This window comes from Papio anubis, chromosome 9 (assembly GCF_008728515.1).
Source record: "Papio anubis isolate 15944 chromosome 9, Panubis1.0, whole genome shotgun sequence".
Classification (NCBI taxonomy): domain Eukaryota; kingdom Metazoa; phylum Chordata; class Mammalia; order Primates; family Cercopithecidae; genus Papio; species Papio anubis.
The window spans coordinates 1,797,269-1,824,749 of record NC_044984.1 but is presented as its reverse complement, the minus strand read 5'-3'; the positions used below and the strand labels follow the sequence as shown (position 1 = coordinate 1,824,749).

Sequence of the window (27,481 nt, the reverse complement as noted above, 5' to 3'; positions counted from 1 at the left end):
CCCGGTGGCTCTGGCCACACGCGCAGGGCGGCAATGAGACTGGCCTTTCAAAGCACTCACTGCCCGGGCGCCTGGGCACTCCATGACCACAGGAGGCCATCTGCCTCAGTGTTCATAGAACCTTTGCCATGGGGTTCCAAAACCTCCCACCACCTGGGCTGTTCCCAGCTTATCCCATCTCTTCAGCTCTGCTGTGGTCCACCTCTGGCTTGCTCTTTGTTCTCGCCTGCTGGCCTTGGCTTGGGGCTTCCCCTGTCCCTGGGCTCAGGGCGGTTAGGGCTGTGTCTCCAGACTCCTGGACTCACACCCATGATCGATTGGGTGGGGCTGCTCTGGGGCGTTTGCAGTCAATGGGTGTCAGTGACAGGAACCAGGAACGCTGTGTCACTTAGAAGCAGGTCCCCACCCCCGTGCGCAGAAACACAGGGCTTCACCGTGGGGTGGGGACACTGTCCCCTCTGTCTCTGTCAGCAGCTGTATCTTGAGGATGATCCCCCTCAATCTGCCTACTCAGAATTTCTCTTCTCTGGGGCACCTGTCCCCTGGAGCTCCTCCCCCCGGCCTGCCAGGTGTCAGTGTCCTCAGTGAAGGAGCACTGGACTTGGAGTCCCAGGCTGGGGTGTAGGTGCTGCAGCCCCCTCCACTGCGTGACCTTGGGGATGCCACTCAACCCTGCCGCTGTCAGGCCTCTGTGCGCAGCCCGGGGGACAAAACTCACAGCCCAGCCGCTGTGGGCTTGCTCCTCTCAGTGAGGGTTTTCCGCGTGCCAGCCGGTGTCCGCTCTGGGTTTCGAGCTCTGGCTGGAAGTTTCTGGGTCTAGAAGTTGAGGAGCCCCATGCTGTCCTGTAGGACCCCACATGAGCCTGGAAAGGTAGCGCACACTTGTGGCCCCCACCTCTAGGTCTATCCTTGGGGGCCACAGCCGGGCCCTGAGAACAGAAGGGCCACGCAGAGAGCCTTGGGAGGAACAGGAGCGCTGGGCACAGTCCCCGCCTGTGCGGTGGGGCCCTGCTCTGCCATGTGCCCACCTCAGGAGACTCCAGGAGCGAACAGACTTGGGTCCCCCAGAGCGGGGCTGAGGCACTCGCCTCTGCCTTCGGTTGAGTCCACTGTCCTTGTCCCAGGGAGCTAGGGAAAATCGCACTGCCCCCAAGGAGCTCCGCGCCAGGCGGCTGTGCCTTCTGGGCTTTGGCAGCCCCAGGCCCGGAGCCCACCTGCCCGGCTGCCCCCACCCCAGGCGCTCAGGTGGGCCTGGCTATGCGGGAGAGGAGGGCAGGATTGCCCAGGAACAGCGCTAGGTCTGTCCACAGTGAGGGGAGGGGTGGTGGGCCTAAGTACCCCCAAACCACCCCTTGGTGCCCCTACTGCTTCTGCTCCCCGCTCAGACCCTCCCCCGGATCTGAGTGCTGGAAGGAGCCCTGGAGATGGTGCACCGCCCCCAGCTCACAGCCAGGGCCAGGCTCCCAGAGAGCAAGCGCTTTCCCTCCACCGAGACACAGGGCCCCTGCGGTGCCCTCCCTGTGTGAGGCCGCTCTCCGTGCCTTCCCCTCCCTTCACCCCCACCGGCTCCTCCACACGTGTCCCGAGAACCGCCTGAGGAGGGGCCACCTGCAGATGGACTGGGGGGAACTCTGGCCCTGGGAAGGCTGAGGCGAGGTCACCCCAGGCCATGCCCTCCGAGGCCCCTTCGGCGGCCTGATGTCCCTTCTCTGCCCGCAGCCCACAAACAAAAGAAGCAGGACCAGCTGCAGCCGTGCGACACCGAGTACCCGGTGTTCGTGTACCAGCCGGCCATCCGGGAGGCCAACGGGATCATCGAGTGCGGGCCCTGCCAGAAGTGAGGCCGCAGGGCGGCGCCGCCCGTCCCGCCACGCCCCTCCCTCCCTCGCGAGACGGAAACGGGGCAGGGCCTGGGAGGAGGGGGAGCTTCTAGGCGCGAGCCACGCTGCCAGGGTCTTCCCGCGCCGCCCTCCGTGCAGGAGACACGCAGGAGGCGGAAGGTCTGCGGCGGGCGGGACGCTGGGGGCCGGGACAGCCGGGGGCGCTGCCGTAGGGGAGCGGGGAGAGGCGGCGAGCCCGCCCCGCCCCACCCCACCCCACCCCGCCAAGGCTGCGGCGTCCCCGGGCGAGGGGGCCTTTCTGCGGGTCTCCCTCACCCCTGCTCGGGCACAGGCCGGGGCCAGGGCTGAGCTGCACGGGGAGCACTTGGAAGGCAGAGGGAGGTGCGAGAAGAGAAGCCGGAAAGTGTGCGATGTCCTGGGCCGCTGGGAGCCTTGGGAGGAAGCGGAGCGCTGGGCACAGTCCCCGCCTGGATGGCGCGGCCCTGCTCTGCCGTGTGCCCACCTCTGCCATGCGCCCACCTCAGGAGGCTCCAGGAGGGAACCAACTTGGGTCCCCCAGCGCGCGGACAGCAGCCCGGCCAGGCTTCCTGCTGTGTGGACGCCGCTAGTTACGACCCGCCCTGGCCCGGGGAGGCAGGGAGGCCGGACGGAAGGGTCTCTCGTGCTGACCCCCGCCGCCGAGCCCGGGAGGACCCCACCCCGGGAACGCAGCGGCCTCCTCGAGGGCCGCCTCGGCCAGACCCCCCCGGCCGTGGCACCCCATTGAACAGTGCGGCCCCCGCGGCGCTGGCATGGGGGCTCCCTTCCCCCCTCCCTGCGCGTCTTGCCGCGCGGGTGTCACCCCGGGTTCCGTGCAGGGTTGAGGGTTGAGAAGCGCGTCCCCTGTGCACTAGTCTCCAGGGCTCGGTGCCAGGATAGAGCCGCGGTCTCTGAGTGAAGCGAGGGCCTCAGACCTGAGTTTAAAACGGGCTCTGCTCTTCCTGGCTCCGGACCGTGGGCCAGTGACTTCGCCTGCTCTAGTCTCCGTTTGCTCATCTACAAAATGGGCACAATAGCAACCTCATGGAGAGCCGTGAAGGCTTAGCGTGTACACGGCTGCGGTGTGCACGTGTGGACGTGGGAGACCCCCCGGTCCCGGCGGAGGGCTCGGCAGGCGGCCGCTGGGACTGCTGGGAAGGCCGTGGGCCCGGTGGGCGGGCCCCGCCCCACTCCCGCCCCACTCCCGCCCCACTCCCGCCACTCCTCGCGGGGCGGCCTCGCCGAGCGCGGGACCACCGCGCCACCTGGTGGCCAGGCCCCAGCACTGCCGCCTCGCCCAGGCCTGCCCCCGCCACCCTCACCCAAAGCAAGCGTGGCCGCCCCTCCGTTTGCTCTGGATGGTCTTGATTGACGCCTGTTGTCCCTGCATGTATTAATAACAACTCTGCACTCTCCAAAGCGGCCCAGTTTGGACTTCCTCACTTTCTCCAATCTGCTAGGAAAGGAAATGCAGCAGCAAAGGCTTGTGGGGAAAGCCAGTTAGAACTGAGCCATCTGCCCAGGCCCGTTCCCGTAGCTGCCCCGACCCGCACAGCCTCACGGTTCCGGGCTTCCCTGCCACCCTAACTCCACACTGAAGTCTCCAGAAGTTCCTTCCCTAGAAGCCCTTCCCGTGGTCGCCACGGAGCCGTCCTCGACTCCCTTTCTTTGCTGCAGGGTATTTGTGGTGCAACAGATTCCCAACAGTAACCTCCTCCTCCTGGTGACAGACCCCACCTGTGACTGCAGCATCTTCCCGCCAGTGCTGCAGGAGGCCACAGAAGTCAAATATATCCTGCAGTCCTCGGGGAAGTGTGCGGTGGGGGCGGGCTGTAGGTGTCTGTGGGGTTCAGATTTTGAGCAGCGGGGCCAGCCTCCTTCACCACCAGTCTGCCCTCCACAGGGTTCCCTTATTTGTTCTCTAACCCTTCCCTGGGCCCCGGTGCTGCCTCCTGACCCCAAAGCTGCTTGCAGGGCAACTGGTGGCACCAGAGCAGGTTCTTCCAGACCTTGTTCCAGTCTGCAGAATGGGCTCCGGTCCTGAGATATTGACCTTAACAGTGATTTCTGCACATAATGCCTCTGTCAAATGTGACCGCATGCGCTCCCAGAAGCTCCGCAGGCGACCAGACTCCTGCCACGCCTTCCATCCAGAGGTACGGGTTGAGGCGGGTCGAGGGTGGGCTGGATCTTCACCCCCAAACCCTCTGTGCCTGGGTCTGTGCCCTGCAGACAGGAGCATACATGGATGCCAATGAACACACCTGTACCTGTGCTGTTCAGGGGAAACATTGGCGTTTATGCCCTGTGACGCTGTGATATAATAAGAAACAGATATTTGGTGCCTGTCCTGATTCCTGGCAAGCTCCTAAAACCCTTGTTATTTCCTGAATGATTAGGGTGATAGGTGCATCTTTCGGTATAGTGTTTGGTCTTAGTCCCTGGTTCCTTCGCAGGTGCCTCTAAGACCTTTGGAATGATAGGGGTATCTTTGAATGCTAATTAGATGACTGGTGGCGGGGGGGCCCTAGACAGGATGGGGGCTGGCCACAGGAAACACCAAGGCAGGATTAGAGGGTTGGGACTTTTGGCTCCAACGCCCTGGCTTCTGGGAAAGGAAGGAGGCTGGAGATTGAGTTGATCACCAATAGCCAAAGATTTAATCAATCGTGCCTATCGTAACGAAGCCTCCATGAAATCCCTGAACAATGGTGTTTGGAGAGTGTCCGAGTTGGTGAAAGGGTGTGGGAGCTCTGCGCACCCCATGCCTTGGCCTATGTGTCTCTTCTACTCAGCTGCCTGAGCTGCGTCCTTTATAATAAACTGGTAATGGTGAGGGAAGCACCTTCCTGAGCTTAGTGAGCCGTGCTAACAAATCACGGAGCCTGAGATGGGGTCATGGGAACCCTAGATTTACAGCCAGTCTGTCAGAAGGGGCTTGCGATTAGCATGTGAGGTGAGGGCCACCTTGTGGGACTGAGCCCTGTAACTTGCGGGATCTAATGCTACTTCTCGATAGTGTCAGACTTGAATTGAATTTCAGGACAGGCACCCAGTTGGTGTCCAGAGAGTGGGGAGGGAAAAACCCTTCACATTTGTTGAAGTGGTGGTGTGCAAACACAGCACAGCCCTATGTCATTAAAATACGAAGTCAACCAGGATCCAAAGGTGCTTTAACAAAGAGCCACGCTTCCTAGGCCTTGGGCGCTAGGTGAATTAGAACGCAGTTTTCCCATCTTGTCCTCGTTCCCGCTGCACTTAGTTCGGAATGATCTGAGCAGTGTGAGGAGGCCGTCATGTGGATGACAGTCCTAGTGGCTGGAACGGATCCAGAACCGAGACCCAGGTGTCAGGCCCTGAGCCGGGCGCTTCATACACGGTTCCGTCTGCTGGGACAATAATCACCATCAGAGATGCTCCCAGAGTTGAGGACTTTCCTGAAGCCATGCTGAGAGGATGACCCCGCAGCCACTCCAAGCCTGGGGGCAAGCAGAGAAGGCTGGTGCCCCCTTCCCAGGCTGCGGGGCCAGCCTTGGCTTTTCCCCCAAAAGGGAGGGGTCTAAGAAAGGTAGCAGTGCTTCCCCTGCTTTCTGAAACGCCCCTTTCCCCAGGATTTTGGCCCCATTCGTGGTGGAAGCCCCTCCCTTTTCGAGGGTCCCCCTCTCAGTGCTACCCTCTCACCTCTGCTCTGGGTTCACAGGAGAATGCCCAGGACTGCGGCGGTGCCTCGGACACCTCAGCCTCGCTGCCCCTACTCCTGCTGCCTCTGTGTGTCTGGGGGCTACTGCCCCACCTCCTGCGGTGACACCACCTAGCCTGACCTGTGTTTTGGCAAGGTGATCCTTCCAGAGCCATCCCAAAAAGTCAGCACGGACATGGGATGCAGCTAACTGCAGTCGGGTCACCCCCAGGCCAATGCTCCTCTCAGTCCTGGGCTGGTGGCCCCTGCAGCCGGAGAATGCTGGATGGAACAAGAAACCAATCCCCTGGCACCACTTTCAAGACGCTTCACGGTGCCCGGTACCGTCCGCCCTAGGTCTCAAAATGAGCATACTTCTAACCTAACCTTCCTGTCTCCTCTTCGGGAAGCCAGCATGAGCTCAGCTTGGAACAAGACAAAATAACTTAGTTCCTCCTGTACTCCGGAGTCCAGACCCGGCCAAGAAAGGTCAGTGGTTTCTGACCGTTTCTGTCAGCGTGGTCTCTGGTAGAACCTAAGGACTTCCGGGCACTGAGAAAAAGCAGCAGACTGAGGCCAAATGCAGAGATGAGGCTAAGGCGAGAACATGCCCCAACTAAAACATAGATTCCCCAAAGTGAGGCTCAGGGTGGAAGGCAGCTCACTTTCCTAGCTGATGCTCAAAAAGGTTTTGACTGTGTTGGGGTGGGGGTTGGGTAAGGGAATGGGTAAGGGAAATCCGTTCAGGAAATATCGACAGGGCTGCATGTGATGTCCCCAAACTGCTACTATTGAAGAACTTCCCAAAACAACTTTACAAAGCCCTAAAGGAAAGTTTGCATCTATGAAAAGCCAGTAGGCTGAGCCATCCAATTGCCGCATGGAAATTGATGTACATTCAGGGGATGGCAAAAACAGCTGTAAAATAGTGAAAAAGAGCAGTCATTGTGCTCTTTTTCTGGCCAATGATTTACAAAAGAATCTACTTGACTCTGTCCCTGGAGTGAAATCCTTAGGGTTGGAACTTGTGGGAACATTCCAACTTGCTAAGCAGGGTCCACTGAGAGGGAAGCTCGATCTGGGAACTCAGTCCCAGCGCACACACATCTCCCCAGGGTCCCAAGGCCCTGCAGCTTCCTCCCCCCACCAAACCCCAGGCGACAACAGTCTCCACGGTGAGAGCAACATTAAGGGCAAAACCATGGAGAAATCTGGGAGAGGCCTCAAATCTTTCTGTTTAACAAACCCTAGTGATGGGCATGGATAGTATGCAGGGATTTGGGGGCCCTTCCTCCTGCTCCTCCATCGCCCTCAGCCTCCACACTTCGAAGTACAAGCTGTTCAAGTTTCCTACTAGCAAATAGCCCTAACTTGCCTCTAGAGTGGGCCAAATGCCAACTCTGTAAAACACACTTACATTATAGGTTACAGAATGTCACTCTTAACAGTCATGTCTTGCAACAACCCTGTGAGGGTGGTAGTAATGCCCCCCTACAGCAGAAGACACTGCAGCTCGGAGAAGCCAGCTTAAGTGGCAGAATAATGCTAGAACAGCTCAGGTTTACACATACCGAATAACATGTTTCAGCTCATTCCATCCTCACAGCAGCCTCCTGAAAGTGGGTACATCCCATATTATAGAAACTGCAGCAGAGTTGAAAATTGCCTCCAAATTATTGGAAGAGTATTGTGAAGATTGAATGTGATATATTCACGTAACATGCTTGAAACTGCCTGGCATATAGTAAATGCTAAATAAATACATGCTAACTGCTATCATTACATTATCTTGGTTCATGGAGGTGGGGACAAAGAAATTACAATTTAGATGCCAGGAACAATAAGGTGTCCAGCAGGCCCAGCAGGGTTAAGAAAGCAGCAAGGAGCCCTTTCCAGCCCCTGGGCTGCCATCACTGAGTGTCCCAACCACGTGTCACGAGGGTCCCCGTGCTGCGCACAGCAGGGTGAGCACTCTGTCTCGCCCCGCCACTCCCTGCCAAGGCCGTGGCCGCCCACCTGCCGTTCATTCTTCGGCATTAAGGCACGTTCTGACCTCCAACTGCATTTGACCCCAAGTACCAACTCACAGACACCAACCAGCAGTCTCTCTAGGACAATAACCCAGTGTTATCTTTTGGAAGGCTTATCTTCCCCACCCAAACAGGAAGCGCACTTTCAGGCAAATTGACCAACTCGAAAAGCCAGGCTTAGGAAGCTGGAGCAGCTTCTGGCCTTGTTTTGTCTGCTTCCTCTGGGCCCCGTGTCTCTGCATGGCCAAGGGGAATCCCTTTAAAACCGTTTCTGATAAAGTAACCTTCTCTACTTTGGAGAACAAAATATTCTCGTAAGTTTTGCCTTTGAAGCTCAGAACGATTCCTCCTTTTCCACTTTTAGCAGAACCACTAAAGGACAGCAGGTGGCAGCCTGGCTCACTCTAAAGCCCATCACCTGCTTTCAGAGGCATGAAGCTGGAACCTAAGTCATTTAATAAATGTGAATGCAGAATTTTGAAATCTTACGTTGTACACCTTTGGAGGACCAGGAACTTAAGGATGCTGCCAGATCTTCCTTCCTCAGTACCAAGGATATGTTAACTACTAAATCCACCTAATAATGTATATTTCAATAGAAGAGCTTTCAGGGAAAATGCTTCAACCACTTCATAAAGCTCAGTGAAGTTTTGGTTCAGGGGGTGGGAGGGAGGCAAGAAAGTGGGCAAAACATAAGGCCAGAAAAATAAATGAAGTCCACAAAAGGACGGAATTGGAGTGAGGGTTTGGCAGAAACCCCAGCCAATCACTACGGAAAAGTTTGAGCAAATAATCTGTAGGAGCCACAGAATCTCAGTGAGGGATCTAGAGGATGTATCGTTGGCCTCATTTTGACAGAACACCGAGGCTAGACAAACTACGTGGCAAATGGCACAACCAAGATCTGAAGTTACGCTTTTCATTTCCAGGTAGCGTAGCAGGTAGGGACGGTGGTACAGTAGGATGGCAGTGACAAGAGGCCACCGTATGTGACGCTTCCTTCCTGCCCCATGCCATCATAAGCAGCCTCTACATGAGCCAGTCAGGCTGCCCTTGTTTCACCAGCTGAAGGCAGAAAGATTTGTACATTAGATAGGGTGTTGGTGGGGGTTGGGGGGCGGTGCTGGCTAGCAAATGGTTCATGCCCTCTGAGGGGAGGACAAAATGAAACACTACAATTGAAGCCAAATATTCAAGAAGAGGATGTTGTTTCTGGGAAGATTTTAAAGTAACATTGCCCAGAGGCTTCTCTAGGCACCCAGAGCCTAGCACTCTGTAGTCAGAATCCAAACTTGTCCTTATCTACTTCCTCTACAACATCCACATAACATCACCTGAGTATCAGGAACCATACAGACACCTTTTTTTTTTTTTTTAGATGAGTCTCGCTCTGTCACCCAGGCTGAAGTGCTGTGGTGTGGTCTCAGCTCACTGCAACCTCCACCTCCCAGGTTCAAGTGATTCTCCTGCCTCAGCCTCCCGAGTAGCTGGGATTACAGGCGCCGCCACCACGCCCAGCTAATTTTTTGTATTTTTAATAGAGACAGGGTTTCACCATGTTGGCCAGGCTGGTCTCGAACTCCTGACCTTGTGATCCGCCCACCTCAGCCTTCCAAAGTGCTGGGATTACAGGCATCAGCCACCAACCCCAGCTCAGATACCTTTTAGTAAGAGACTAGGAAAAGACAAAGTGGGTTATTAGTAGGCTTCAGTTAATATTGTCAAAAGCAGGAAATGATCCAGTGCCTATACCCAAATAAGGTATGGGACACTCTAAAATCTATACTTAAAAATGAGAATTCAGAATGAACATTTTATCCCAATACTGGAAATGCCCTTCCAAAAACTAAATTAACCTAAGGTAAATGGGTTGGAATTCCTTTTTATTTCAAACACCAACTCGAACCAGATCCTCTTCTTATATAGAAGGGACTAGGTTAATGAACCCCAAAACCTTTAAGTCAGTGTACATGAGACTGTTTAATCAGAATAATAAATACAGAAAGGTTTTCTTAAATTTTCTCTTCACTCTTTTCTCCAATACAGTGCTGGCACTAGAGTCATTCTTAAACTTCCTAAGCTTCAGTTTCCCCCTGTATAAAATGAGAGTGAATACACTCCTGACCGGCTCAGAGGGTTGTGACTATGATCATGTGACATTGACAGTTCTCTAACACATCCCTTGACATCAAGTGTTACATTAGAGACTATTTTTATAAACTTCAACAATAAGAACGAACTGCCTCTTAGGGCTGCTCTCCCCTCCATTCTAAACCTGGTCCAAGTTACGATGAAAGCTTGAGTTAGGAAACAGGAGTTGGGCATAAGCACTTTGATTTGTGCATCCCGAATGGCAAGTTTCCAAAAATTTTTTTTTTTTTTTTTTTTTTTTTGAGACGGAGTCTTGCTCTGTCGCCCAGGCTGGAGTGCAGTGGCCGGATCTCAGCTCACCGCAAGCTCCGCCTCCTGGGTTCACGCCATTCTCCTGCCTCAGCCTCCCGAGTAGCTGGGACTACAGGCGCCTGCCACCTCGCCCAGCTAGTTTTTTGTATTTTTTAGTAGAGACGGGGTTTCACCGTGTTAGCCAGGATGGTCTTGATCTCCTGACCTCATGATCCACCCGTCTCGGCCTCCCAAAGTGCTGGGATTACAGGCTTGAGCCACCGCGCCCGGCCTCCAAAAATTTCTTAAATCTCAGTGTCTAAATTAGAGCAGAAAAGTGCCAAAAGCTAAGGGGAGGTAAGGTGAACGGCAATAAAAAACACACAACAGGTCGTATTTCATTTGGTTCTTTTTATTAGAAACTGAGAATACAGCAAGTAGGGAAATCCCACATCAATGGAACCATCACACAGATGCCCTTCTGGAACCCCAACCTTCTATGATCCCCTAAAATGTGCTTTGTGGCTTTAGCAATTTATAAAGGGGAAGAGGGAAAATACTGAAAAAGGCCACTATTTAATGGTGAAAGAATGAAGCTGTAGAGGTCCCAACCAGCCTAGGGCCAAAAAAGAAAATGAAAAATCTGCACAGAGCAAGCAAGCCTCTGACTGCTGAGAGTAAGGCATTCAGGCGCCAACCTGGTGAGAGTTCTCAGCGAGCACTGTCAGGTCAAGTGCACATGAGGCTGTTGGTAGTGAGTTGCACGTAGACACACATAGAAATGGGCACACAGATGCCCACATACACACCCAAAAGAGGGAGATTTTACTGGATTACACATCAGTGATGTTAATTTCATTTTTCCTAAGGGTTTGTGCTATGTTGAACCAGATCCTTCCAGCTTTGGGGTGTGGGTGACTGCACCCAGAGGCTGCTACTTCTGTTGTTGTGACAGGGCTGCACCTGTACCCTGTATCCCAAAGGGCATGACCAAAGAGCAAGTCTGGCTTCTGATCTGTGCTGTTGCTCCCAAGAAACTAAGTGGGCTTCTGTCCAAATGGCCACTGTCCTGCTGGACTATGCTTTCTCAAAGGGATTAATACTGTTCTTTATTCTGTCAGGCACTGCATCAGTTCATCCACTGAGTCTTTTGCTCGGTCCACCTAGCACCTAGGGCAGTGACCTTATCAAGAACCAAAACGCTCAAGTTCTTCTCAACTTCTACACTGGATTCTTTCTTCCTGGATCCCAGCTTTTGCTGGAGATTGGAAGGGCAAGGGAGGAAAATAACTGAGAAAACTCTATTGAATAGGAGACCCTTCCTATATTCCCAGACACCTACTGAGGATGCCAGTCCCCATGTTCAGGACCTCCATGTTTAGTTCTAATACCCACAATCCCAGGATATAATGGAGTCATCCCAAGTCTTTGATGACAGTAACCTAAGACTCAAGCGCTATTTTGGTGGTTCACCTATGGGCCAAGATCAGAATTTCTATGAACCAGATCCTTTCCCCACCACTTTCTCTGACAGCGTATCAGGTTAGGCCTGGGACACGAGCCACTGTCTTGTACCTCACTCCCTGGCAATAACATACCATTGTCTACCAATGCCATGCCACTCTATCCCTGTAAAGTGGGGTTCAGTGAGTGCTGACAACTTGGTACTACAATTGGCTTTAAGAGCTCTGCTGGCTTTCTTGTTCAAGGAGAGCCGAGGTGTCTGTCACATCCAGGCTTATCACGACCGTGTACCAGAGGTAAAACTCATCTTTCCTAATCCAAAGGAAGGGTCTCCCAATCTATGTAGACGAGCTCAGGAGAAACCTGGACAGGTCAGAATCTCATTTGTGGCTGGCTCCATGCCAAGAAATATGTCAGAGAAAGGTCCATTTCTATCCCCTCAAGAAGGAAGGATAGTTAGGGCAGTGATTTTTAATAGAGGGAAATTTAGAGAGTGTTCCAGAGCTCCACAGCAAGGATATGGAAAACTGTCACATCCCTCTAATAAGACTTACCATAAAAGTGAGCGGGATGCCAGGAAGTAACCGGATCAGCCCATGCTAATGTTTCCTCCGTGGTCTCCAGCACCCCTTTACCAGCTGGTAGGAGTGCATCAGTCTCTCAAATGACAATGACACCCTAACTAGAGCCTTTAACACATCCTGTCAGCCATTCGTGTGCTGCTTCCACTGAGAAAACACATACCACTCCCCTCTACTTCAGATCTCCCAAAGGCTCGCAGGCTTGACCGTGGTCATGTGACCACTGGGCTGGGGCTATACTCTCTGCCCCATTAGGGTCCAAGGTATGTCAGCCTTTAGAAGGCACCTTGGTGCACCAAGACACTGTACATTCTGGGGCTATCACCTGATCCTCCTACAGTCACTTTTTGTGCAAAATTCAAACAGTGTGTGGTACTTGCATGTTTCATTCTATACAAAAATCCTCCCTCCCTCCCTTACCCCTATGTTTTAAACATTTATATAAAGTCTTATTTAAACAGTTAGAAATCTTATTTACATTAATTTCTTTGTTCTCCCAAAAGAGCATTTAAAATCACACTCCCACCCCTTATTGGATATAAATGTTCACCTAAATCGGTTTGTATTATTGTTATACAGAGAGAGAAAGGGAGAAGAACGAACCACCAGTTAAACTGTTTCGCCATCTTCTACAAATAAATATGATATGGATCAGAAGCCAGTTTGCCAAGGGTCTTGCAGAGCCCGCAATCAGTAGATCCCAAGAATAAGCCAGGGTTTGGGCTATGTCTCCTTTTCTCCCAATTGATGCACTCCATCCTTTGAGGTATGATTTATTTTTGTTTTTCTCTTCTCAGTCATGTACCACGCAGAGCCCCTGGGCCGTCACAAAGCCCACGAGGCTGTCAAAGTTTTGGGGCTCCTCTGGTACTGGCATCAGTAGCCGGCAGGGAGGCCCGCAAGTGCTGCAGGCCCTGGTTTAGGGTCATAGTCCCTGGCTACTGGTAGGTATCACAGTGCATCCTCTTCACTGCAGCCCCCGCCGATCATGAAACGAAACTCCTGGAGGTTTGAGACACCATGGAAGTGCACAAAAGCTCCCGCAACCACAAAGATATGAAACAGCTGATGAGAGTGAAACTGGAGAGGGAATAAAAAAGAGAAGGGGATAGAGAAACCCATACATTATTAAGACTGCTAAAGATTCTTAGAAACGTTTAATCCTGGTTTATGCTGAGCAGAAGGCAGGGAATGGATGTGGCAGAGCTCACATTCAAGGTGTCCACAGATCCTGGAACATCCATTAGGTATATCACATTCTGCTGAGCTGAAAGTCAGCTGTTCCCAAAGAAATCAAGGTGCTGCCACTCAGCTCTACACATAAACATCTACACACTTAACACTGAAACCAGTGGCAAATGACATACAGACTCTTGCTAACAGGCCACAAAGGTCCCAAGGATCCCTTGACACCTAGCCATGGACTATGATCACACATACAGTCCTTTTCCTACTCACTGCTGATGGACATTTTGTCATGGACAAGAGGACTAGAGCTATGGTCATTTAAATGTCGCTCTCTTGTTAGAAAAACTAAAGAGGATTCCAGGATCGTGTGTGGAATGTCACAACATATGGTCCCCAGAGTTTCCTTCAGTGCTATGATTCTGAAATTTCATGAACTACATAATGTGTCAAAAACTAAGCAAACAGGCCCTTTTACTTCTCAAGTCAGAAGCTGGTCTACAAGCAAGTGACATTATTTCTGATTTTACCTGTTCTGTTGAATGCTATTCCACATCTCAAGAAGGGTAATCAATAGCTGGCTGCACTTCAAAAATTACACTATTCTGTCATTATAATCTCAAAATGAAAAAGTACAGTGGCTAAGCAGGATTTATCAAGAGAAAAACACTGATTTTGGAAGCAAAAACTAGAAGAAATTAAGTCACATCCCAAGAGATGTTTCCCAGGAAACCAAAGGGGATTAATTTCCCCAAAGAAAGAGGATAAAGGGCAAAAACCCCTCCTGGTAAATGTCAAAATGATGATGATGCAATCAGAAAGATGAAGGCGCTAATCTGAAGCTAAAAAAACTGCTTAAGTTCAAGATCATCTGCATTTTACAGATAGCTAAACTAAACTTTAAAGAGATGAGATGATCAGCTTAGTCTACAATAATCAGCAATAGGCTGAGGAACAGAATTCCAAAGGTCAGATTTCACATTAAGCATATTTCCAATTTTGTCTTGTTGAAAATATTTCAGGCCCTCTTTGGTTATAAGTTTTTCTATCTATATCAGTCCATATATTTTCTTTTCCCTCCTCTCTTTCCTCGTCTCTTACCAATGACCACAATCTAGTTCAATCCAGTTCCCTCTTCTTCACAATCCCTCTTCTTCCACCAGACATACATACACTCAGTCTCTCATTACAAATCACTAAATTTTGGTATAAAAAAAGACGCTGGTAGAAATCTGGTCCTAAAAAGGACTCTGGTAAAAATCTGGTCTATCATCCTCATTTCATAAACAAGGAAACTGAGACAAAGAATGGCAAAATGACTTTCCATTGTCAAAAGGAGCACAGATTCTGATATTAAAATTAGCCTAATTCAAATTCCAGTTCTACCACTTAATAGCCACATGGCTTGGACAAGTGGCCTCACCTCCCTAAGCCTTAGTCTCCTGATGTGTAAAATGAAGACATGAACAGGAGTTATCATACCACATAGGGCTAATGTATTAAAGGAGGTAATCCATGCAAAGCACTCTGTACTATGCTGAGCACCAAGGAAGTGCTCACTAAATGTTAGTTATTACTGTACTTATTGTCCATAGAAAGACAGCTAAACAAGGAATAAGAACCAGAATACGACTGTCCTAACTTTGTGTCTAAAACTTTTTCTATTGCATCACTCTGCAGTATGCCAATAACCCACGAGCAGATACCTACACAAACTCAATCACCCCTGACATACTTACCCAGATGTCACATTTGCCAGGAAAAAAGCGTTCGGGGATCCGGGCAGCATACAGGGCAGCTCCTGTGATGTAGAGGCTGGCCATCAGCATCAACCAGCCTATCTGCCCTATGGTGGCAGCCTTGAGGAACCCCTCCGAGATGACATAGTGCAAGGTCGGAATGATTCCACTCAGGCCCAGGCCCAGAAACACTCCTAGCAGTCACAAGAAGAGAGTGAAGTAACGCAGAAGAGAAACAAAGAGCCAGAAGTCAGTATTACAGCACAGTTCCATTAACTCTGTAAACTGAGTATTTCAAAGCAGCATACAAAATTAACTTCCAGTTTTAAAGGAAAAAGAAGTTCTTCAAACTCTGGGACACTGTCACACAAGACAACACAGCTATATTCTAAAGATTTACAAATGCAAGGAGCCAGCTGGGTGCAGTGGCTCACACCTGTCATCCCAGCACTTTGGGAGGCCAAAGCAGGCAGATCGTCTGAGGTCAGGAGTTCAAGACCAGCCTGGCTAACAGGGTGAAACCCCATTTCTACTAAACATCCAAAAAGTAGCCAGGCATGGTAGCGCACACCTGTAATCCCAGCTACTCAGGAGGCTGAGGCAGGAGAATCGTCTGAGCCTGAACCCGAGAGGCAGAGGCTGCAGTGAGCCGAGATCACACCACTGCACTCCAGCTTGGGCAACAAGAGTGAAATTCTGTCTCAAAAAAAAAAAAAAAAAAAGCAAGGAGCCTCGCTAAGAGAGGTCTAGCTTAGTAAGTCAGCAGTCTTCAAGGGTTTTGAATTAATGTTGCTAAATGTTTTCAGAAAGGACAGCTCCAGGAGTTTATTTAAACTGTCCTAGCCTGTCCTTTTACAGACACAGGTTACAATACAAGCTATTTTACGTATCTCATCTTCTCTTTGAAGCGACAGATGTTCCTGGGGTGGAGAGGCAATGAATGATCATATCACCTGGCATCACCTATTTTTAACAGGAATCTAGGGCCGGGCCAGTGGCTCACACCTGTCATCCCGGCACTTTGGGAGGCCAAGGCAGGCGGATCACTTGAGGTCAGGAGCCAAGATGGCACCCCTGCACTCCAGCCTGGACTACAAAGCAAAACTTCATCTCAAAAAAAAAAGAAAAGAAAAAAGAAAAAAAAAATTTTAATCTAAATCTGTGACCTGTAACTGGGCACTTAAAAATTGTTAAATGCCTTTAACAAATGACCTAATGGGGGTGGGGGATGGGAGAGAATACTATACTAAGATGAGAGAGAGAGAGAGAGAGATTTCTGAAAGCTCCCAGGCCCCTAAATAACAATCAGGTACAAAAAGTCTGGCAAATCACTCAGCCACAGCCCTACTGCCTTACTGCCTCCAGAAGCATCTAAAGTAATGTTGTTTTAAACTTCTAGATATGACCTAAGTTCTAAGATGAATTAAATGAGTCTCAACCAGTATTTTTTAAAATGAACTAGAATAAAATTAAAATATCAGACTGTAACATAAGTGGAGGATTAAATACTATTTTGTTAAAGTTTTGTAATTTATATATACATGAACTTATGTATAGATACACGTGTTCAGGACTGTAATAGAAAATGTCATGAAGAAAAAAAAATTTGAAGTCCACTGGTCTAAATCCACTTTGAAACCTGTGTATTAGCCAAAGCAACATAGGAACTCCTTGCCTCAGCCAGTAACTAACTGTTCCTACATTTTGACACAGAGTTAACAATCACCCTTGCAAAACAAGCTGTCATTTGGTAAGCTTTCTCAATAGATAAAGAGCCTATGACTTGCTTTGGACATTACCAAATAAACTGCTGGTATACAGCAATATATGTAAGCACAGATACAGGATGCATACTCACAAATAAAATGGGCATCTAAAAGAGAAGAGGAAAATGGCAATGCTGCTCTCACAAAAGATAAGAACCAAGCAGGCCTGAAGAAAAATTATTTCCTACCTCTGCTCCTCTAAGGAATTATTATCATGATATTTCTTCACTTGTTCTTTTCCTCTACATGCTAAGCAAAGGCTGCTAATGGTTTCTGCCTATCATTCTCTAAGTCAAAGGCTCAGGAACTTGGTTCTTCTCATGTATATAAATAGCAAAATGCTCAGCTCTACTCAGCAAAGACATTCTTATCTCATGTGCTCAAACAGGCTTAACACCACTGTACTACTCAAGTACGGCTGAAAGCCGACCCTGACCAGTGCTCATTTGCTCACACGAACACAAAAAGGAAGAGAGCAGAATGTTGTAACAGTGGCCACTGACATGAAGTTACTTCTGTGTCTAACCTTCCAGGTACCTGCAGATGATCCAAGGCTTAGATTTTAATACTAAATGGTTTTGGGGGTTTAAGGATGAAAGGAAAAACACTCCTTGTTCATTCTCAGTGGGCACGGAGTTTGACACTGAGTGGGAGACAAAAACATCTCTGCTAACTCCATACCCTACAAGAAGACTCAGCCAAGGCATTGAGGGCCTTGTGGCTTTCTCTATAATCTCCAGCTAAACAGGCATTATCCTAAATATAAAAAGTCCCTTTACCCTACATCAGAAGGGAGATATGCTGCCCACTTTAACAAAACACAATCAGTACGGGGGTGAAGCCTTAAGCAGATTATACATTATAAAATAAAAATATAAAACAAAACAGAAAATGACAACAAAAAAAGAATCACTACAAAAAGTACGCTCCACACTGAGTAAGAGAAATCACTGTTTACAAAAGTTATAGACTACCGCTTTCTGGATGGTGGTTAGCCATAAACTCAAGTAAGTAACAGTCCCAAATTATATCACCTCATACTCACCATGACCCCTCAACCCTAATGCTTTAAGACAATTAATAAACACTACTGACAACTACTACTACTACTACTACTACATAAAAAAACCCTCAACAACAGGACTATGATTTCTTCATCTTGGCATCACAAATACACAGCATAATGTTTGGCAAATGGTTCAACTTTAATAAATAGTGAATTTAACTAGTGAATAAATGAATGTCGAATGTAGAACCTCCAGTGTTCTTACCTGCTCTTACTCCCCGATACTGAGGGGTGGCAAACATGTCCCACTGGGAGACTATAATGGCTGCAATGCCCAGCACACAGATGACAATCAAGTAGATGAAGCAAGGTTGTGGATTACAGTAGAAAGAATAATAAAGCCAAGGAACAAAACTTCCCATAATCAGAAGAGCAATACCAGAGTAATCCAGTCTATGATAGAAAAAAAAAAAATTTCATTTAATGCAGTAATTTAAAAATTACTGGCCACTACAGGTTCCAATTAATCCCTCATGACATAAGCCATCAACAACAGCTAAGAGCCAAACTGGGTTGCTCTTTAATTTAAAAAAAAAGTTTCCATGAGATGATATTAAGAATTCTGCCAACTCTGCTGAATGTTTTTCCCTAATGCACTACCTCTAAATCATTGGCCAAAATACGGACTTTACAGATACTTACTTAGAGAAGAGCCGGGAGACCCCCTCTGAGTGGCAGTAGACTGTGTGGAAGAGCCATGAGAAAGAAAGGCAGAGGATGGCTCCTAAGAAAAATAATCCAAAGACCACCTTCTCTTGCAGAGGGGCCACAAAGGAGATATTTGGGCGAAACATATAAAAGATCCCCAGGCACAGGAAGAATACACAACCTAGGAAAAAGAGCACACAAAATAGATAAAATATCACCCTTTAAAAGAGACAATATTATATACTGATTCTGTTTTCAATCCTTCAGCATCATAAAAATATCTGAATCAAAAGTTCAATGAGAAAAATTTTCCAAGTAACTGAAGCCTATCCAAAATCGTGGTTTACTTCCAACACTGCTGGTATCAGAAATACTTCAGCTTCATAAACTTAATATACAGAATATAAAAACTTATCTAAGGGCATAATCTAAAAAGAAATCAGACAGTGTGGCTACTTCTTAGAAGACATAATAAGAAGCCACTTCTACCTCTAGATGTAGAATAGTTTCATTTATACAGTTTTTGGCACATACATCATAGTCCAGCTTTCAATGGTCCATTGTGCTTTTGCTTTTGTTTTTACAATGAATCCCAATACCCCTAAACCCTGCCAAGAAATTCAGCTTTCCTCTACCAATAGCTGTCAGGGAGCATCATGCTGCTTCTCTGGTCCTCATCAGCTGGTTCAGGAGATTCAAGAGTTAAGGACAGTAAAATGCCTACTCAGGCCATTTCCTAACCAATTCCTAAACTGTTCTACACAGAAAGATGCCATGTATCTATTGTTTAGGGAAGGGCCACCTAACACAAGGCAGACACAGAAATTTCAAGTTCAACATTTGTTAAGTAATTGTTTTATCATTTTAATTAAAAATTATCCTTGAATTAGAAGTCAGCAACAAACTTGATTTGACTCTCTATTCTCCTCTCACTATACTAGCAGGCAGGAACTTAGAGGCACCATGGAAATCAAATGTGTGATAAGAAATGCAAATCAAATGTAATAAGGCCAGAACTAGTATATTCACAAGGCTGTACAACTGTCACCACTAACTAATTCCAAAATATTTTCATCACCCCAAACAGAAGTTCTATATCTGCTGTCATCTCCCATTCCCCACTCCTCACAGCCCTAAACAACCAGTAATCTGTCTTTATGGATTTTCCTGTCCTGGACATTTCATGCATGTAGAATCAAACAACATGTGACCTTTTGCGTCTGGCTTGTTAGCAAATGTTTTCAAGCTTCACCCATGCTGTCGCGTGTATCAGTGCTTCATCCCTTTTTGCAGCTAAGTAATACTCCGGTGTATGAATATACCATATTTTGTTTATCCATTACCAGTCGATACCCATCTGGGTTGCTTCTACTTTTTAGCTATTATGAATAATGTTGCTATAAACTTCTGTGTTCGTGTTTTTATGTGAACATGTTTTCAGTCATCTTGGGTAATATACTAGGAGTGGATTTCTGGTAACTCTGTTTAACTTTTTGAGGAACTGCCAGACTTTTCCATGGGGACTGCCCCATTTCACATTCCTACTGGCAAAGTATGAAAGTTCCAATTTCCCCACATCCTTGCCAAGACTTGTTATTTTTCATTTTCTTGATTATAGCCATCCTAGTGGGTGTGAAGAGGTGAAATTTCTCACTGCATTTCTCAAAGCATTTGATTTGCACTTTCCTAAATGCCTAATGATGATAAACATCTTTCCATGTGCTTATTGGCCATTTTAGATCTTCACTGGAAGAACATCTATTCAGATGTTTTACCCATTTTTAAAATCGGTTGTCTTTATTGTTGAGTTGTAGGAGTTATTTATTAGATCCTTACCAACCAGCTGATTTGTAAATATTCTCTTCTCTATGGGTTGTCTTTTCATTTTTTTGATAATGCACTTTGATATACCAATGTTTTTACTTTTGATGAAGTCCAATTTATTTTTTCTTTGGTGGCAATTCTAAGAAACAGTCACCTAATCCAAAGTCACAAGGATTTATATCTATGTTTTCTCCTACGGATTTTATAGTTTTTGCTCTTATGTTTGGGTCTTTGATCCATTTGGGGTTCACTTTTGTATATGCGAGTTTGGGATCATTCTTTTACATATGGCTCAGCTATCCCAGCACCATATGTTGGAAAGACTATTCTTTTCTCTATAGTATTCTTTCTTTAATATACAATCATTATGGAGAAAAAATTACAGTCCATATTCTACTTCAGGCCAAACTGAAAATTAGCAGTGCATATAAGTAATGAATTTTAAAAGATCAGATTACTTCTATTAAATAATACCTTCTTCTCAGTGGTCACTACAATATGAAACCACATTTTGTATAGCAACTACTTTTACTTGGCCTGGTTTAAGGACAATATCTGAAAATCTAGTACAGAGAAATACGACTTAAGTTATAACAAAATCATAGTGCAAACCAGGATAACCTAGGAGTAAACCAGTGAGAAAATTCATCATTAGAAATTGAGAGAACAAAATGGCAAATCCAAATACATGTCTGAAATTCTGTCCTTACCATCAAATACATGAAATTAAAAAGAAAGAAAGTGAATCGCCAGCTCATCATATCACTGACATTACATACCTAAGAGATGTGTCCAAATGTTGCCTGTTTCTGTGTGTATTCTGAAAATGCTCTTAAAACAGGCCCGGAAAGAAGGCATAGGAGGCCGGTGTCCATGCAAGAGGAAGTCATTATCCTTGAGCCAGTCTGGTAGTACATCATGAGGGATCACTCGCCACCGACCTTCCCATACCTGGCAGAGGGGTATTATCAAACATCTTTGTGATTTTGTCAATTTAGCAGCACTGATCCCTAACAACTATATCTTACCACACTGTTTTATAATGGGAAAAATAATTTATTTTTTAAAAGGCAAACATCTCAAAATGTATAATGTCTTATATTCTGAGTTCTTTAAAAAGACTGATGAAAAAGATATTTTTGCCGGGAATGGTGGCTCAAGCCTTTAATCCCAGCACTTTGGGAGGCCTAAATGGGCGGATCACCTGAGGTCAGGAGTTCGAGACCAGCCTGACCAACATGGAGAAGCCCCATCTCTACTAAAAATACAAAAAATTAGCCGGACGTGGTGGCACATGCCTGTAATCCCACCTGTTCGGGAGGCTGAGGCAGGAGAATTGCTTGAACCCAGGAGGTGGAGGTTGTGGTGAGCTGAGATGACACCACTGCACTCCAGCCTGGGCAACAAGAGCAAAACTCTGCCTCAAAAAAAAGAAAGAAAGAAAGAAAGAAAGAAAAAGGTATTTTTAAGTGGGGACCTTAGGAAAAGGAAAGAGTAAATAAATTTATAGGACATGCCCTAAAAGAGTGGTTTCAAACTTTGTTTCTATCTGGCTAACGGTGGGATGAAGGTTCCAAAGTCTCACTCATACAGACCCCCTTCATCCTATATAACAGACTTTACCCCTGATAAATCCCTGTGGTATTAAATATGAACATTTTATTTTTAATATTCCTATTGGTAAAAACAGAATTACATAGAATCACACTTTTGTGCCTTTTGCTAAAATCTCTCCCTCCATCTTACTCTTTCTTCTCTTCCCACCACACAAATATGATGAAGCAGAAAAGAAAGAGCACAGGAGTCAGAAAATTGTGGATCCCTGGCATTAACTAGCCATATGAGAGTTAATTGATTTTTTTTTTTTTTTTTTTTTTTTTTTTTTTTGAGACGGAGTCTCGCTCTGTCGCCCAGGCTGGAGTGCAGTGGTGCGATCTCAGCTCACTGCAAACTCCGCCTCCTGGGTTCACACCATTCTCCTGCCTCAGCCTCCTGAGTAGCTGGGACTACAGGTGCCCACCACCGCGCCCGGCTAATTTTTTGTATTTTTTTAGTAGAGACGGGGTTTCACCGTGGTCTCGATCTCCTGACCTTGTGATCCGCCCGCCTCGGCCTCCCAAAGTGCTGGGATTACAGGCGTGAACCACCGCGCTCGGCCTTTAATTAATTATAAAACTTCCAACCTGAAGTTCCTTCATTTGTAAAATAGTGCTTCAGTTACTTCATAAGGAAATCATGAAGATCAAACAAAATGACACAAAGCATTTCATGAATTAGTAATTCCTCGCATCTACTCCAAAGACAGTATATGACTATCCCCAGGGGCTATCTCCTGTGGGACAGTTAGTGTCTAATCCACCTTCCTGCTCGTGCTGCAGAGAGATGGTAAAGAAGCTCAGCCCTAAACTGCCCTTTCAGTCCCTCAGCGCCCTTTCCTCCCTTTTCCTCATGGTCCCTCCCGCATCAGATTCTAGAGGAAAAGGGATCAGGAGTCTGATATCCCCTCTGTAGGAAGTCTGTCATCCTCTGCACTCTGCTTCTTTTAATGTCTCATAGCCCCAAGAGCTCACACCACAAGGACCACTTAATCTTGACTAACTTGCTTCTGCTAGACAGAAGGATGCGAGGAAAAATGGCAGGCACAGGGTCTATCTTCCAGCTAATGTGGGCTGAGCAGTTCTTCCAGTCTATTACCCTATAAAGCAAGAATCCAGGCTACAAATCAGCAAGATTCACCTTCAGACAATGACCTCCACCCTACCCACTACAGGGGTCTTGTGACAATATGGGTAAGCCACAGAAACTTGGTGCTCTCTCTACGCTGTGGAAAGACTGCCACTTACTCCCAGCTACTGTGCCCATTCCTTCGGATCCACAACCTGTTTCTTGTTTTCTGCTCTCTTACTTCCTTACAGATACTTGTAAAAGAACTAATCCTCTGTGTAACATCTCTACCTCCGAAGGAAGTGAGGACTAACAGTTTAAGAACAGATGTGTCCCTCTTAACACTCTATCCAAACTAGCCCCCCCGCCTCTTCCCTGTTCTTCCCGCCCCCAGCCATACATAACCTCTCCTTCCTCCCCTTCCAACTCAAAACTTGGGGTCTATGGTTACTGGTGCAAATCTGGCTATTCTATGCTTGCTCCTAACATACGATAAAATAAAATAATGCCAAAAAACTAATCTTTATTTTTAACATCTGCTGCTAATAGTACTACCACTTACAAAAGTAGCTGTATAAGATCTTCCACAGGACTTTATGGAGAGAAGGAGAGAAAGGGAGTCAGGGATCCAGTATCCCTTCTGTTGGAACTGTTGGAAGTGTGTCAACCTCTGCAGTCTGCTTCTTTTAGTGTCAGAGACAGACCAAGATACTGAATTTTTTGCATCAAATTTGAATTTGGGAAAAGATCACTATTGTTGAGATTAACCTTACAAAATGTTGCTATTACCTTACTTTGGGGGCATTTTATTTTCTGAGAGGGAGAGGAAGATAGAAATCAATCCTTACATCTTCAAGGCAATTCACAATGTGCACACAGCTCTGCTGTATCCAAAGTGCTACTCTGCTACCCCACATAGACAAAAGAGTCATATGTTCCCTTTTTACATTCAAAAAGAATATGTGAGTTTCTTACTGGTTATATATGCATATAATTTCAGAGTGATTTTCCCTGTTATTTCTAAACAAATGTTCTAGTGGTCTAAATACTGAGACAAGGAGCTATACTTTCTTAATTACACTGCAATTAGTGACACACTCAACAGACACTGCACCCTCATTCTCAACTTGGAGTCATATATAGTCAGCCAAATTCCAACACAAATAGTTATATCCTCTTTTACCCCCTAGAATAAAAGAATAAGATCACAGCTTAGCCAAAGACATATTTATTTATAAGCTTGACAAAGACACTACCTACCTTCAAATATCTTAGCAATAATCCACTGGGTATGTGGGTATATTAGACCATAAAGTGCACAGAAACATTTCTTTAAAAAACAGCCGGGCACAGTGACTCACACCTGTAATCCCAGCACTATAGGAGGCCGAGGTGGGCGGATCACGAGGTCAGGAGATCGAGACCATCCCGGACAACATGGTGAAACCCCATCTCTACTAAAAGTACAAAAATTAGCCAGCCGGGCATGGTAGCGCATGCCTGTAATTCCAGCTACTCAGGAGGCTGAGGCAGGAGAAACACTTGAACCCGGGAGTCGGAGGTTGCAGTGAGTGGAGACTGTACCACTGCACTCCAGCCTTGCGACAGAGTGAGACTCAAAAATAAATAAATTTCAAAAACAAATAAACTGCCCGTAGCACACATCCTATTCCCACATGGACCTGGTTATCCTGGTAAAATAGCAAAAACTGAAGTCTAGGGGAAAAAAGAGTGACCAAGATCACAGTACATTTCATATTAAACTGTCTCTGTTTACTCGCTTCCAATCCAAGAAATAGAATCCCTGTACCACTAGACATGGCTGGTTTTCAAGTGTGGTCAGTTGCACTGCCATGGCAGGGTAGAGCCACACCAGACAACACTGTGTAACAGGATGCCTCTTCATTCTGCTGTCATAAACAAACTGCTAAGGGATATTTACAACACTCCTTTTTCCTCAGAAGATCATAGTTTGTAGCAAACAAATGTCCTGCCCTATTTATTCTCCGATTCACTGTTTAATTTAGAGTTTTAGTTGCTTTATTCTTTGCTCTCTGTTCAGAAAGGGAGGACAAAAAGGCAGTTAAGTCAGCTACAGTACCCGCTGATCTCTAAATATTAAAATTCCCTAATGGCCCAGATACTAAATTTGCCAACTTTGAGAGATTTCTTCACACCAAATTTTCATTTTAAAAACAAAATAATCTTTTGTATGCCTTTGTGCTAATTCTCCTGAGACAGTGATCACTAGAATGAATCTATTGTTTTGTTCAGTTTCTTCACTCATTTTCAAACTGGCTAAAAATTTCTATTTCAGACCCATAAATGTTTAAACTCCCCCTGAAAACCCACTGGACCCTTAGTCTTGGAAAGGATGTCTATGTTCAGATCATAATGTTCTCTTTTCATACCCTGGTCCAAAGTGATAGTATTCTAAGTCCACTGATCCCAATTATTTCCAGCATTATTGTGAATGTAAGAAAACCTATAGTCTCCTGGATCTAAGACCATGTGCATAAAAAGTTTTGGTTTCATAAAAGCCATGAAAAGCTAAGTGTCACAAAAATTTCTCTCTAAATAGTAGTTCTCCAGAAATGTTTAATAAATCAATTTATATACACACAGACAGACTGACTTATGTTAATTAGATTCTACCTGCCAGGGCCCTTATTGATCTGATTGATCAAGTACCTACAAGTTTACCAGTGTGTCTATTTTCTCTAAGCAGGCAAACACAATTCTAATTACTATTTTAGAAGAAAAAAAAAAGAGAATCCCACAATAGGTCCTAGGGAATCAGACAATGGACTGGAAGAAAAACCTTAGAGACAGAATATATACCAGCTGAACTGAAAATACCAGATGTACATGAAAACTGGAAAATTTCTCTCTCAAGAGTAGCCTGATTACTCAGAATTCCTAGAATCCCTAGAAAGAACAGTACATTTGCCATTGCAGTCAGTCAGCAGAAGAAATTTAAGGGGCCTGAGGAGGGCATTTTCGTATCTCCAGGCGTCAGCCACTTCTGATTATGTTTCATTCTGTTTGTCTAAACCACCAATAAGACATTTACTCTCTTAATCTACATTAGGAAATATTTGTTTCAAAGCTGGATATCCTAGTTTTATCAGAGCTTTATCATGGCTACTACAAGCCAACAAATGTATTGTGTCTTCAACAAGATTAGAGTCCCAAGACCACCTCTGTCCCCATCTTGCCACAAATCTTCCCCAAAGCAAACCAAAGGCTACAGTACTACCACTCTCTCTAAAGGTTTCTGTTTGGGAAGGGCTAAATACATAGCATGACAATGACAAGAAACTGCACTCTTACCTTACAAACAAATTCTTCCATTTTTTCCATAGCATGATGGGCTTGCAAGAGAGGGGACATGCCCATAAACCCCTCATCTTCCTGAGGAGCTTCATCACTGCACTCGTGTTCCTCAGAGCTCTGCAAGGCAATCACAGAAACAGTCAAGGACAGAGACTGGGAGCCAAATGACACAATCAATACATTTCCCTTGCAGAATTATAATGAAATTCTTAAGGTTAAAACAAGGCCTTAGACAAGAATCAACAATATAGTAAGTCAGTTTATTATAGAATTATTAGTATTAAAAATGAACTCTAGTACTCAATTCTTCTCTGACAGATGAATTAACTGTCTACTATAGCGGCATCTCTGTGTTTGTTTCAGTAGCAAATTCCTGGCTTTACTGGTTTGTTTTTTAAGAATTATGTCATATAACCATAATAATATTACATAAAATTGAGAAATTACTGAGGGGAAAACCTCCAAGACTCGCACCTGGGACACACGAAATAAATAACTGTGATACACAATGTGGTAAGTACTCTAGTGGCAGAGAGAAAAAGGAGAGAAAAACATATAACAAATTTTTAAAAAAATATATCCAACACAGAGGAAAAGGCTTTATATATAGGTCATCTAACTTAATCCTAACAACCGCCTTATTAAGTATTCTCATTCCCATTTAACATATTAAGAGCATTAGGCAAAGAGGTTAAATAAGTTGTCCAAGGTTAAAGCTGAAGTGGAAAAGTCAAACTCCAAAACCCATTGCCTTCCCACATTCTGAAGAAAATGACTGATCTGTATAGGCAAATGGAAAAAGAAGTGACAATCCGGTATGGTCTAAAGAGATAAATTACTAAAATTAAAATTTCTGCCTCCAGACCAAGGTTCATACTGGTTTAGATAAAATGATATTGTGAGAAGAAGGGCAGCAGACTGGAAGTCAGGAGACCAAAGTGGTGAGGCCCGCTCTACCACTAACATCAACGGATCCTCGCTGCAGGTCCATTTTCTCCCTATATATCAAGGGAGGAGTTTAAACAATCTCTACAGTCTTCTACATCTCTAAAAAATTCTATAATTCTTTAACTCAATGAATAAGACAGCACAAGAGAACCACAATTCCCTACCTAACCAAGAGTCTGTCTAGACAAACAGTACTGCTAGCATCACTGCACAAAGAAATGAACGAATCCTCCACCTCTAATCGAAAAACTAATTGGTAAGAATGAACACAGAGGCAATGGGTAATCTACTATAACACTTTACATTTGAT

General features: G+C 46.2%; 2 protein-coding genes across 3 annotated transcripts in view; one reads left to right on the top strand and one right to left on the bottom strand.

Annotated features, from left to right (window-relative positions):
• The window catches only part of CACNA2D4 (calcium voltage-gated channel auxiliary subunit alpha2delta 4), a 132,637-nt gene extending 125,317 nt beyond the window's left edge, over window positions 1-7,320 (top strand). The window contains exons 35-38 of the mRNA XM_009217684.3: window positions 1,720-1,837; window positions 3,537-3,649; window positions 3,933-4,015; window positions 5,560-7,320. Coding sequence (XP_009215948.3) covers window positions 1,720-1,837; window positions 3,537-3,649; window positions 3,933-4,015; window positions 5,560-5,664 — 419 coding nt within the window. The 3' untranslated portion in view covers window positions 5,665-7,320. The remainder of the gene's footprint in view (window positions 1-1,719; window positions 1,838-3,536; window positions 3,650-3,932; window positions 4,016-5,559) is intronic.
• Window positions 7,321-10,346: 3,026 nt separating this feature from the next.
• Window positions 10,347-27,481, bottom strand: part of ADIPOR2 (adiponectin receptor 2) — a 78,514-nt gene continuing 61,379 nt past the window's right edge. The window contains exons 3-8 of one of the 2 annotated variants that reach the window (XM_031650202.1): window positions 26,221-26,340; window positions 21,003-21,174; window positions 18,394-18,580; window positions 17,957-18,144; window positions 14,920-15,113; window positions 10,347-13,075 (exon numbers count right to left, since the gene is read on the bottom strand). In XM_031650202.1, the coding sequence (XP_031506062.1) occupies window positions 12,947-13,075; window positions 14,920-15,113; window positions 17,957-18,144; window positions 18,394-18,580; window positions 21,003-21,174; window positions 26,221-26,340 (990 nt within the window). In that variant the 3' untranslated portion in view covers window positions 10,347-12,946. The remainder of the gene's footprint in view (window positions 13,076-14,919; window positions 15,114-17,956; window positions 18,145-18,393; window positions 18,581-21,002; window positions 21,175-26,220; window positions 26,341-27,481) is intronic. The other variant, XM_021921897.2, reaches the window with a different exon arrangement.